General features: G+C 37.1%; 1 protein-coding gene across 1 annotated transcript; it reads left to right on the top strand.

The window, feature by feature from the left end:
- The first annotated feature begins 12,068 nt into the window (after window positions 1–12,068).
- LOC150037380 (zinc finger BED domain-containing protein RICESLEEPER 2-like) lies at window positions 12,069–12,884 on the top strand. Its single transcript, XM_090311978.1, has one exon. The coding sequence runs from the start codon at window positions 12,069–12,071 to the stop codon at window positions 12,882–12,884; it is 816 nt and encodes a 271-aa protein (XP_090168104.1).
- The last annotated feature ends 227 nt before the right edge of the window (window positions 12,885–13,111 follow it).

The following is a 13,111-nucleotide window of genomic DNA, read 5'->3' as shown; positions in this document are numbered from 1 at the left end:
ATTTATAGCCGTTTCCAGCTCTTCTCTGTGTGACAACTCATCCTACAAATGGCTTCTTTAAAATTGCTTAGGTTTAAGAATTTCTCTTAATAAGACACCTAATTTTGGCTAACGTTTGCCCTTATGTCATCAACCTTTATTTGTATTCCATTTTAGGGTTCTTCATGTATAATCTATAAGATCGTGGCCAAATTCAACGCATAATCCATGCTTCTGTCCAAACCTCGCTCTTTTTGTTCTCAAAATCTCGCTCTCTCCAGCTTTTTCGCTGGTTTGGCTCTTGTGACTCTCGCTCTTGCTCTTGCTCTCTTTCTCGCTCTCTCCCACTGTCTCACTGAGAATCTCGCTCTCTCCACTCTCGCTCTCTCCAATTTTCTCTCCACTTTCGCTCTCTCCAATTTTCTCTCTAATCTCGCTAGTTTTCATACGTGGGTTGCCTTCACTGCTTGTGGATTCCACTTCCCCGTTTTAACTCTTTCAAATTTTAAGAGTATATGGGCAATTAATTCACCTCCAATTCTTCCAATGAGCAGTGCCCAAATAAAAAGTTCTCTACTGCTCTTTGTCTTCTGAATTAGCTAGCGTCCAACTTCTAATTAATCCTCCCTGATTTTGCCCCCTTATTCATTATTTTTTAAATAATTAATAAATTTCTTATTTTTTTTCCAATTCTAAATTTCCACTCGATTTTCCTATTAAGTTTATATATTTTTCATTCTTAATTATATATTTTATTTGTTTTCCTGCTTTCTAAATTAGGGTTAGGGTATTAAATTTACCATCCCTTTAAATAAAATTTCGTCCTGCTTAACATTTGACATTTAATTTCCTGTAGTGTATACGTACAAATGTGGGTTGTTACATTCTTCCCCCCTTAAGAACTTTCGTCCTCGAAAGTTTCTTGGTTCTTAAACAGATAATGGTATTTAACTTTCATCTCTTATTGTCGTTCCCATGTAGCTTCTTCTACTTGCTGATTTCTCCAGAGAACCTTCACTAAACTTATTTCCCGATTACGAAGTGACTTCTTCTCTTTTGCTAGGATGCAAACTGAAGTCTCTTCATATTCCAAGTTTTCACTTATTTGTAGAGGTTCATAATTTACTACATGTGATGGGTCAAACACGTATTTTCGAAGCATCGATACATGAAAGACATTATGTATTGTAGAAAGGGTGGGTGGTAATGCTAATCGATAAGCTACTTGGCCAATACGTTCTAATATTTCAAAGGGTCCAATAAAGCGGGGGCTAAGTTTGCCTTTTTGTCCGAAATGCATAATGCCTTTCATTGGTGCTACCTTTAGAAATACATGAACTCCTACTTTGAATTCCAACTCTTTTCGACGTTTATCAGCATAACTCTTCTGTCTGCTTTGAGCTATTCGCATTCTTTCCCGAATTAGCTTAATTGACTCTGATGTTTGTTGCACCAATTCAGGTCCTAGTAGTGTTCACTACCCGACTTCATCCCAGTGTACAGGGGATTTGCATTTCTTTCCGTATAAGGCTTTGAAGGGAGTCATACCAATTGTCGCCTGATAACTATTATTATAAGTAAATTCTATAAGATGTATCTGCGAATCTTATGTTCCAGTAAAATCCAAAGCACACGCCCTTAATATGTCTTCTAGGATTTGATTAACTCATTCTGTTTGGCCATCAGTTTGTGGATGGAAGGTTGTGATGAAATTTGGCTGTGTACCTATTACTTTATGCAAACTTTTCCAGAACTTGGAGACGGAATGAGGGTCTCGATCTGAAACAATTGATACTGGGACTCCATGTAACTGGATGACTTCTTTTAAGTACATTTGAGCTAGTGCTTTCGTAGTGTGTGTAGTTTTGCATGGTAGGAAGTGGGACGATTTGGTGAGTCGATCCACAATCACCCAAATCATGTTGTGGCCTGTAACAGTTCTCGGGAGTCCTGAGATGAAGTCCATAGAAATATGCTCCCATTTCCATTCTGGAACATTTAGAGGCTGGAGGAGTCCTTGTGGTCGTTGCCGTAGAGCTTTCACTTATTGACAAACCAAACATTTACTTACATAGTCGGCTATATCCTTTTTCATGTTACACCACCAGTAATGTGCTTTCAAGTCTCGATACATTTTGGTACTCCCAGGATGTATTGAAAAGCATGATTCATGAGCTTTCTTTAGTAGTTCTTTCTTGATTTCTTCATCATCTGGTACACATAGACGTCCACGGTAGAGAAGTGCAGAGTCTGAGGCTGTAGAGAATTGACTGGTTTTTCCATTCTCTGATTGTAGTTGTTTGTTTAGGTATTTATCTATTTGTTGTGCATCAATTATCCTTTGTCTTAATGCAGGTCTTGCAATTAACTATGCTATTTGAGTTGTGAAGGTTTCGGGTATTAGTGAGATCTCAGCTCTTTCAAGGTCATCCATTATGTGTTTAGAGATGGTACTTAGAGCTGCTGTATGAGCTGACTTTCTGCTAAGAGCATCAGCAACAATATTAGCTTTTCCTGGATGATAGAGGATCTCACAGTCATAATCTTTGACTAATTCTAACCATCTTCGTTGCCTCATATTTAACTATTTCCGGGTAAAGAAGTACTTAAGGCTTTTATGATCTGTATAAATTTGGATTCCCCCCCCATATAAGTAATGTCTCCATATCTTTAAGGTAAAGACTACGGTAGCTAACTCCAAGTCATGAACGGGATAATTTTGTTCATAAGGTTTTAGTTGTCTTGAAGCATATGCTATTACTTTTCCGTGTTGCATCAATATACAACTAGATCCCTTCTTCGATGCATCACTATACACAGTTAAACCCCCTGATCCGTTAGGTATAGTGAGAATAGGGGCTGTGGTCAACCTTTCTTTTAGTTCCTGGAAGCTTTGCTCACATGCTTGGTTCCAGACAAGAGGATTATTCTTCTTCGTGAGGTTAGTTAAAGGTAATGCTATACTTGAGAAATTCTTCACAAATCGTCTATAATATCCTGCTAATCCAAGGAAGCTTCGCACTTCGCTGACTGTTGTTGGAAGAGGCCACTTGCTAACAGTTTCAATCTTAGCAGGATCCACTGAAATTTTTTCTTGCTTTACAATATGCCCTAGGTAGGCAACTTGTCACGTCCAAAACTCACATTTGGAGAATTTTGCATACAACTTTTCATTTCTTAATATGGAAAGGACGTCTCTAAGATACTTTTCATGTTCTGCCTTAGACTTGGAATAGACCAAAATATCATATATAAATACAATCACAAAGTTATCAAGATAGTCCTTAAAAATTCTATTCATCAAGTCCATGAAGGCTGCTGGGGCATTCGTTAATCCAAAGGGCATCACAACGAATTCATAATGCCCATATCTTGTTCGGAAAGCAGTCTTGGGTATATCAGACGCCTTGATTCGCAGTTGATGATATCCAGATCGTAAGTCTATTTTGGAGAATACTGAGGCTCTTTGTAATTGGTCAAATAGGTCATCAATTCGTGGGAGGGGGTACTTATTCTTTATTGTCAGCTTATTCAACTCCCGATAATATATACATAAACACATTGATCCATCCTTTTTCTTAACAAATAAGATAGGTGCTCCCCATGGAGACACGCTAGGGTGTATAAATCCTTTATCTAACAATTCTTGTAATTGTATTTTGAGTTCTTTTAATTCTGCAGGTGCCATTCTATATGGTGCTTTAGATATTGGTTCAACTCTGGGAATTAGATCTATACAAAATTGTATTTCTCGACTAGGTGGTAAACTTGGTAGCTCTTCTGGAATACATCTTCAAATTCTCTTATTACAGGAATGGCCTTAATTTCATCCGTTTGGTTTTGTAAATCCACTACACTTGTTAAATATTCCCAAGCCCCATGGTTGAGCAAATGTTTACTTTTTAAGGCTGAAATTATTCTTGGGGCTGATGGTATATTAGAACTCTTAAACTTATACTTGGTTCCTGTTGGAAAGGTGAATATGACCTCTTTATTATGGCAATCCATGCTTGTATAGTTTCTTGCTAACCAATCCATACCTAGTATTATGTCAAAATCACTTAGTCTAGGATGATAAGGGTCACCCCTAGTTTATGTCCTGATACTGACAATTTGCAGTTTTCCACTACTGAGTTGGCAATTATAGATACTCCGACAGGAGTAGCTACAGATAGAATGTAGCCTAAGGGCTTTGATGTTAATTGAGCATGTTGTGCAAATGTTGTAGAGATGAATGAATAACTAGAGCCCGAATCAAATAAAGTGAAGGCATAATACCCGAGGATGGGTAATGTACCTGTAACAAGTGCATCTTGATCCTCTGCCTCTTGACGTGTAACAACAAACACCCATCCTTTCTGTTGTTGGGTAACCTTGTTACCAGTAGGCTGGGTGGTCTGGGTAGTTGATACTTGGTTGATGAGCTTTGGGCAAGCCTTTGCATAATGAACCGTCTGGCCGCAGTTGAAACACACCCCTAAGTTTCGAAAGCATTGTCCCTGATGGTGTTTTCCACAATTTCTGTACTTAGGATATGTGAATGTTTGACTCTTCTATTGTAACTGTATGCCCTGTGTGCTTTGGGAAATTTTTGCTTGCCGTTGTGAGCATTGGAAGCCCTGTTGGATGAATTTCCTATTTTGATTTGGCATGAATCCTTGTTCAGAAGTTTAGGTTTTGGCAGCAAGATCTACTTCCATGAGTAAGGCCGACTCGAGGGCAAGGGCATACTCTTTATGTTGGAAAGCAGTAACAATGCCTCGAATGCCTTCTCTTAATCCCCAAATAAACCTTTCCACCTTCTTCTCTTCTGTGTCCACTAGTTGAGGGACAAAGTGGGACAAGCGAATTTCCGTTCATACTTTGCCACCGACATGTTCTCTTGACGAAGATTAAGAAATTCCACTTCCTTTTTGATATCTCACTGTCAAAGGGAAATACTTATTGTAAAAAGCCTAATTGAATTGCTACCACGAGACTGTACATTTGATTGTTCTTTGTGTGGATTCCCACCAGAACTTTGCATCGCCTCTTAACATAAAGGTGGCACAATTTACTTTCTATTCTTCTGGGATGTTCATATGGCGGAAAATAGTTTCTATTTTTGTTATCCAATTCTCTGCTATAATTGGATCCACAAATGATCCATCAAATGTTGAAGGATTGATCTTCCTAAATTCTCGAATGATCTTCGAGTCATTTTTATCGTTGGTTATTGGTGTGGTGGACGAAGTTGTGTTTCCATTACTCATATTTTGTATTAGTATTCGTAACGCTTCAGGTGTAAGTAACACGTAAGGCGTTTGTCCATGTCCTTGATTTTGATCCCTTGTGGATTCACTTCGAGGTCTGCCTCGTCGTGTTGGAGCCCTTTGTGGTGGCATCTTGTACACACATTTTATTTTTATAATAAGGAAACAATCTAATTTTAATTATTTTTTTAAACTCATACCTTATGTTTACTAAATTACTTGTTTGAAAATTCCACTTACCAGTGTATTTGGCATAACTGTGGGCATCACTTAATAAGCCGAACCATCAAACACCACGACTCTTTTAATTAATAGAGCCTAATTGGCTCAAATGCTTTGATATCAAACTGTAACGATCGGATCCTTACATATTATGGTCCGACCGCTACGACATGCATACTTAGACTTTTCTATCATGAGATGAGTTTTGGCAAAAATCTCAAAAGAACATATCTAAGATTTTATTAATTAGGTAGAAAACTATATAAGAAAAAATTTATTTTACAAAAAACTAGGATCCATAAAACATCAGCGTAGTGATACAAAAATGCATATGCCTATAATAGTGAGTTTGATGGCTGGCCATTTGAGCGACGTCCAGTTCTGGCACCTACGCTGCATCCTTACTTACAAAGTCTGTAAAAATAGAACGAGTATATAATATAGCCAGTAAGTAGTTCTCACATAGGGTAGTGACCAAATGCACAATCACATGCAACATGTCCTAAAAACATATGATTGAGACCGAAAACATATAATAATATGTGGTGGTCGGTTATGCTTCTAACGTAAATTTCTTCGCCCTGATAGGAAGATGAGGACTTAGGCGGAAACTAACCCATCTGATGATTAGCGGGTCATGCAGTCAGTAGGGCCAGAGTTGCATCCAACATCAACCATTAACATAAACGTAAGATTGGACTAGAGGGGTGCAACTATACATACCCTGTTAGTCCCTAGCATAATCTTGACATAGAATTGGGTCTAGAGGGGTGCAACCATACATGCCCTGCTAGCTCTAGAAGTATAACCTTTATTTAATGAAAATTTAATCTTATGAACAAACTTCTAGCCTAAAGCCTCCTATTTATAGCCGTTTCCAGCTCTTCTCTGTGTGATAACTCATCCTACAAATGGTTTCTTTAAAATTACTTAGGTTTAAGAATTTCTCTTAATAAGACACCTAATTTTGGCTAACGTTTTCCCTTACGTCATCAACCTTTGTTTGTATTCCATTTTAGGGTTCTCCATGTATAATCTATAAGATTATGGCCAAATTCAACCCATAATCCATGCTTCTGTCCAAACCTCGCTCTTTTTGTTCTCAGAATCTCGCTCTCTCCAGCTTTCTCGCTGGTTTGGCTCTCGTGACTCTCGCTCTCGCTCTCTCCCACTATCTCACTGAGAATCTTGCTCTCTCCACTCCCGCTCTCTCTAATTTTCTCTCCACCCTCGCTCTCTCCAATTTTCTCTCCAATCTCATTAGTTTTCACGCGTGGGTTGCCTTCGCTGCTTGTGGATTCCACTTCCCCGTTTTAACTCTTTCAAATTTTGAGGGTATATGGGCAATTAATTCACCTTCAATTCTTCCAATGAGTAGTGCCCAAACAAAAAGTTATCTACTTCCCTTTGTCTCCTGAATTAGCTAACGTCTAACTTCTAATTAATCCTCCTTGATTCTGCCCCTTATTCATTATTTTTTTGGATAATTAATAAATTTCTTATTTTTTTCCAATTCTAAATTTCTACCCGATTTTCCTATTAAGTTTATATATTTTTCATTCTTAATTATATATTTTATTTGTTTTTCTGCTTTCTAAATTAGGGTTAGGGTATTACATTTACCACCCCTTTAAATAAAATTTCGTCCTGCTTAACATTTGGCATTTAATTTCCTGTAGTGTATGCATACAAATGTGGGTTGTTACAAAGAACTAGGCTTAATGATAAAAGAAAAATTACAGAATTGAAATCTAATCTATGAAAGCAAGTAAATTTAAGGCCTGGTTGCCTCCAAGAAGTGCAAATTTTTATGGTCGACTGCTCGATCGTGGCAGCTCATTGTCAGGTGTAAACAGGTGAGTCCAACGGGTAGGCGAAATCAAAGCAATGTAAAGACTCGCCATCATGGAAGACCTTCAACTTGTGCCTGCTCACTTTCAAAATTTTTCCTATTTCAAGATTAATAATATCTACTGCACCATAAGGGGTGAGAAATGCCAAATGGCCCAAGCCACTTAGATCCGAGTTTTCCAGGCATAAATTTCAAACGAGAGTTATATAAAAGAACTTTCTACCCTACCTCAAACTCCTTTGGTGCGATTATCCTATCATGAAAACCTTTTGCTCTTTGTTTTTAGATCAGAGAGTTTTCAAATGATTCTAACCTGAGCTTTTCCAATTCCTGAAGCTGTAAAAGTCTGGCCTCCCCAGCTATCTCAGAATCCCAGTTGCACTTCTTTACTGGCCAATATGCCTTATGTTGAATCTCAACTGGAAGGTGGAAAGATTTTCCATAAACCATCTTATAGGAAGACATCCCAATAGGGGTCTTGAAGGCCATTCTGTAAGTCCACAACTCATCGTCAAGTCGAAGGCTCCAATCTTTCCTTCCTGGGTTGACCACTTTCTCTAAAATAGTCTTCACCTCCCTATTGGACACCTCTGTCTGCGCATTCATCTGAGGGTGGTATGGGGTGACAATATGATGCTGTACACCATACTTTTTCAATAAGGAAGTAATGACTCGATTGCAAAAATGTGATCCTTGGTCATTGATGATTGTCTTAGGAAAGCCAAATCTGCATAAAATGTTAGACTTCAAGAACCTTGCAACCACTTTAGCATCATTAGTAATAGTGGCTTTTCCTTTTTTCCATTTGAAAACATAGCCCACTGCCAATAGAATATACTTAAACCCACAAGATGAAGGAAACGGTCCAATAAAATCTATCCCCCACACATCAAATATCTCACAGAAAAGAATAGGGACCTGTGGCATTTCATTCCTACAGGCAAACCTCTTGACTTTTGATAACGTTCACAAGTCTTACAAAGAAAATATGCATCCCTAAACAAAGTATCCCAGTATAAACTAGAATCTAAGACTTTTCTAGTGGTTCTTTTGGGACTAAAGTGCCACCACATGCATGCTTATGATAAAATTATAAAATAGAAAAGAACTCGTCATCAAGGATATACCTCCCAACAACCTGATCAGAACATAATTTCCACAAGTAAGGCTTCTGTCAGACACAATATATTTAACATGTCTATGCTTGTTCATTCCATAAGGGAAGTCACCAGTGGTCAAATAATTAATGAGGTTAGCATACCGGGGAGTCATAGAAATATCGTCTGCCTATATCAGTGTATGGTCAGGGAAGTCTCCATCAGAACTGAAACAACCACAATTAGCTATAAGCCTGCTCAAGTGGTCGGCAACGACATTTTCACATCCCTTTATGTCTTGAAGCTTCAAGTTAAACTCCTGGAGGAGAAGAACCCGCCTCAACAATCTGGGTTTAGATTCCTTCTTAGACATCAAATAGCGCAAAGCTGCATGATCAGAAAAAACAACTACTTTAGATGCAACAATATAAGAACAAAAATTTTCAAGAGCAAAGACAACAGCTAGAAACTTATTTTCTATCATGGTGTAGTTGCACTGAGCCAGATTCAGGGTCTTCGAAGTGTAATAGAGCACATGATGTTTCTTGTCAACCTTTTGTCCCAAAACCGCTCCTACAACATGATCGTTCTCATCGCATATGATCTCGAAGTGAAGATCCCAACAAAAAGCCCGAAGAATCGGAGCACACGACAAGGCATCCTTTAGCACGTCAAAGCTTGCCTTGCATTCATCATTAAACTCAAAAGCCACATCCTTATGAAGAAGAAAGGTCATCGGCTGAGCAATTTTGCTAAAATCTTTGATAAACCTGTGGTAGAAACCTGCATGCCCAAGAAAACAACGAACCTCCCTCACGTTTGTGGGGTAAGGTAGCTTGGCAATAACATTAATCTTAGCAAAATCTACCTCAATACCATGCTCAGAAATGGTGTGTCCTAGTACAATCCCATGCAAGGCCATAAAATTACATTTTTCGAAATTAAGAACAAGGTTAGACTCAACGCATCTCTCTAGCACCCGAGACAAGTTTGACAAGAAATCATGAAATGAGTCTCCATATATAGTAAAATCATCCATAAATACTTCTATGCAATTTTCTATAAACTCAGAAAAAATACTCATCATGTAATGCTGGAAAGTGCCAGGAGCGTTACGTAGTCATAACGGCATCCTTCTGAAAGCAAAGGTGCCATAGGGACATGTAAAGATCGTCTTCTGTTAGTCTTCTTGGTTAATCGGGATCTGATAGAAACTCGAAAAAACATCAAGAAAATAGAAGAAAGGCTTTCCAGCTAACCTTTCAAGCATCTGATCTATAAATGGGATGGGGAAGTGGTCATTTCTAGTTACAACATTTAATCTCCTAAAATCAATACATACATTCTCCACCCATTTTGAATCCTAACAGGAATTAAACTACCCTTCTTATTCTTAACCATAATAACACCCGTTTTCTTAGGCACTACATGTATGGGACTGACCCATTCACTATAAAAAATAGGGTAGGTAATACCTATATTAAGGAGTTTAAAAACCTCTTTCATCACTACCTCTTTCAGAATAGGGTTCAAATGTTGCTGGTAGAGATGTCCATTTAACCTGCGGAGCTAGGGCCCCACGGGGAATAGGGGAGGAAGTGGGAATTCTTTACCCTATTCACCTTCTGGGCCGGCCTGATCCCCTGCCCCACCCGAGTAATAGTATATATATATATATATGTATAATCTTTTCAAGCAGAAACCCTCATCTCAGCCGACAACCATCATTTTCTAAATTTTCTTCTCAACGACTCCTCCATCTTCAACCACCTTCAGCCTCCTCATCTCAGACCCTCATCTCCATTTCTCCATTTCCAGTTCCAGTCCCTCATCTCAAGCTTAAGTTTACACCAAAATCTTCAACCGCGCACGACACGATTCTCCTCTAAAAAACCCACTCGACTCTCAACTACGATTCTCCTTGACGTCGGAATCTTCAACCACTCCTTCGACATCGACGTCTGCCGTCGTCTACCACAAGTCGAATCTTTGCTGGAATCTTCACGATTTTGGTCAGATCTATTCACAATTTTGGTGATTTCGTTCACTCACACCCTCAGATCTATTAGTTACTGGTTCGTTCACTTCAAGTTCAGTCGTCGTCGTCTCCTTCCATCCAAGGTATGCCCAAATTCCAGTAACTATTTGATATGTCACGATGAGTTTATTTTGGGAGCTGTTGTCATGTTTTTTTTAATCGTCTTTGGTTTGTAGGAAATGATTGTTAGTAACTTAATAGTAGAAAATAACCCAAAACAATAGTAAAAACATGGAAAAATTGCAAAAATTTGGCAACATCGGCTTTTGAAGAAGAATTTGTGATATTTTGAAGAATTTGATAGTAAGAATTTCATTGCACTTTTGAGGAAGAATTTATGATATTTTGATTAATTTTTTTCATAATTACAATGATATGTAATTGTTATTATTTGAGTTGTAGGTGAAAATGATTTTATCGAATAATAATGAGTTAGAAAAAGGCGGTTCAACTCCAATATCTATGAACATGAGTAAATCAACCCCAATGAATAGTGTTTCAAGTGATAATAATCAATATACACCTATAACATTGAGATAGTAATGATAATGAGGATTTTCCAAAACGTAATAGGTTGACATCGGTAGTATGGAACCATTATAAAAGACAAAAAATAAATGATACCATGAAAGCAATATGCAATTATTGTGGAAAAAATTTGGGAGGGGAATCTAAAAATGGGACAAAACATTTACATGATCATTTCAAAATTTGTCCCTTACGAAGACAAACAGACATTAGGCAATCATGTTTGAGACCCCACTAAAATCAATGAGGGAAAAATAGTGCTAAATCCAACTCTTTTTTATTACGAAGCTTCTCAAAGAGACCTTGCTTGTGCTATAATTTTACATTAATATCCTATAAACATGGTTGAACACAAAGGATTTAGGAAGTTTTTGAGTGGTGTTCAATCGATGTTTAAGATGATTTCAAGAACCACAATGAGGAGAGATATAATAAAAATTTATGAAGAAGAGAGAATTAAAACAATGAAGTTTTTGGAAAATAATAGAAGCAGGGTTGCCCTTACTATGAACATGTGGACTGCGACTAGCCAGAAGAAGGGATACATGGCAATCACTGCTCATTTTATTGATGATTCTTGGGTCCTACAAAGTAGACTTTTGAGGTATTTTAGATCTTTTATGTTATTATTTATTTTTTATTTGGTTCCGCATGTAATATAGTTAACATTTTGACACATTATTACATAATACTAGGTTTGTACATGTGCCACATCTACATACTGGACAATTACTTTCTGAAGCATTAATGGAGTGTATATTCGATTGGAACATAGATCGCAAACTATCCACTTTAATAATAGATAATTGTTCAACAAATGATGCAATGGTTGACATTTTATTAAGGAAGTTAGATTTAAGAACACTATAGTTGCATGGAAGTTTGTTCCACATTCGTTGTTATACATATATTCTGAATTTGATAGTGAAAGATGGTTTAGCTGTAATTTCTGATGGTATAGAACAGATTAGATGTACTGTTCATTTTTTAATTCTTTCTCCAAAAAGGAAGATTTTGAAGAAGGAGTTCGTCAATTACAAATTTCATGCACTATAAAACTAAGTGTTGATTGTGTAACAAGATGGAATTCAACATTCGTGATGCTCAAAACTGCTTTGGAATACAAGAATGTTTTTCCTCATCTAAAACAACGTGAACCACTATACACTTGTCTTCCTTCAGAGACTGATTGGAATTTTGCAAAAGAAATGTGTGAAAGATTAGAACCATTTTACTTGATGATTGAGTCATTTTCTGGGTCAAGTTATCCAACCTCCAATGTCTTTATTGAAGAAGTTTGTGAAATTAGGTTGGAACTTTCTAAGTGGATTAGTTCTGATGTTGAGGAGATACAAGAAATGGCATCAAGAATGATTGCTAAGTTTGAAAAATATTGGAGTGTGCTTCATGGTGTATTGGCAATAGCTATAATATTGGATCCTAGGTTTAAGATGAGATTGATCCAGTTTTATTGTCCTCAAATCTATGGATCTCATCATACTGTTGAAATTAAACGTGTTAAAGATATGTGTTGTGATTTGATGAAGTTTTATAGTTCGAATTCAAGTACATTAGAAGAACCTCAACATTCTACATCTACAATTAGTACTTCTTCGACTTCAAAGCGAGATGGAAGTAGTACTTCAACTTCTCTGGTTAATAGGAAAGATCGATATCTCAAGTTTGAAGAGTTTGTTAATAATGTGGAAAATGATATTGACAATGTCAAATTAGAGCTGGATCATTATTTGGATGAGTCTCTTTTACCCCGATCGGATGACTTTAACATTTTGCAATGGTGGAAGTTGAATGGAGTAAAGTATCCTATTTTGTATCAAATTGCAAAAGATATTCTGTTGTTCCCGTCACAACCGTTGCTTCTAAATTTGCATTTAGTATTGGTGGTAGACATGTAGGTCCACATTGTTCCCAAATTTATGAAAACTTATTAGAAGCTTTGATGTGTACTCAAGATTGGCTATGGGCTAAAGGTATGAGTTAACATTATTGTTTAATTTATTTAATAAACTTGTATTATTTACAATTTAAGATCTAATTTCTTTTGTCTATGTCTTAAATAGATAAGCATACTCCTATAGATGCTAAAGTTTTAGAAAATGTTCTTGAAGACCGAGATCCAAAT

This window comes from Benincasa hispida, chromosome 3 (genome assembly GCF_027475165.1).
Source record: "Benincasa hispida cultivar pf3 chromosome 3, pf3_genome.v1.1, whole genome shotgun sequence".
Classification (NCBI taxonomy): Eukaryota; Viridiplantae; Streptophyta; class Magnoliopsida; order Cucurbitales; family Cucurbitaceae; genus Benincasa; species Benincasa hispida.
Note: the sequence above shows the minus strand (reverse complement) of the source record. Positions and strands in the feature narration are given on the sequence as shown.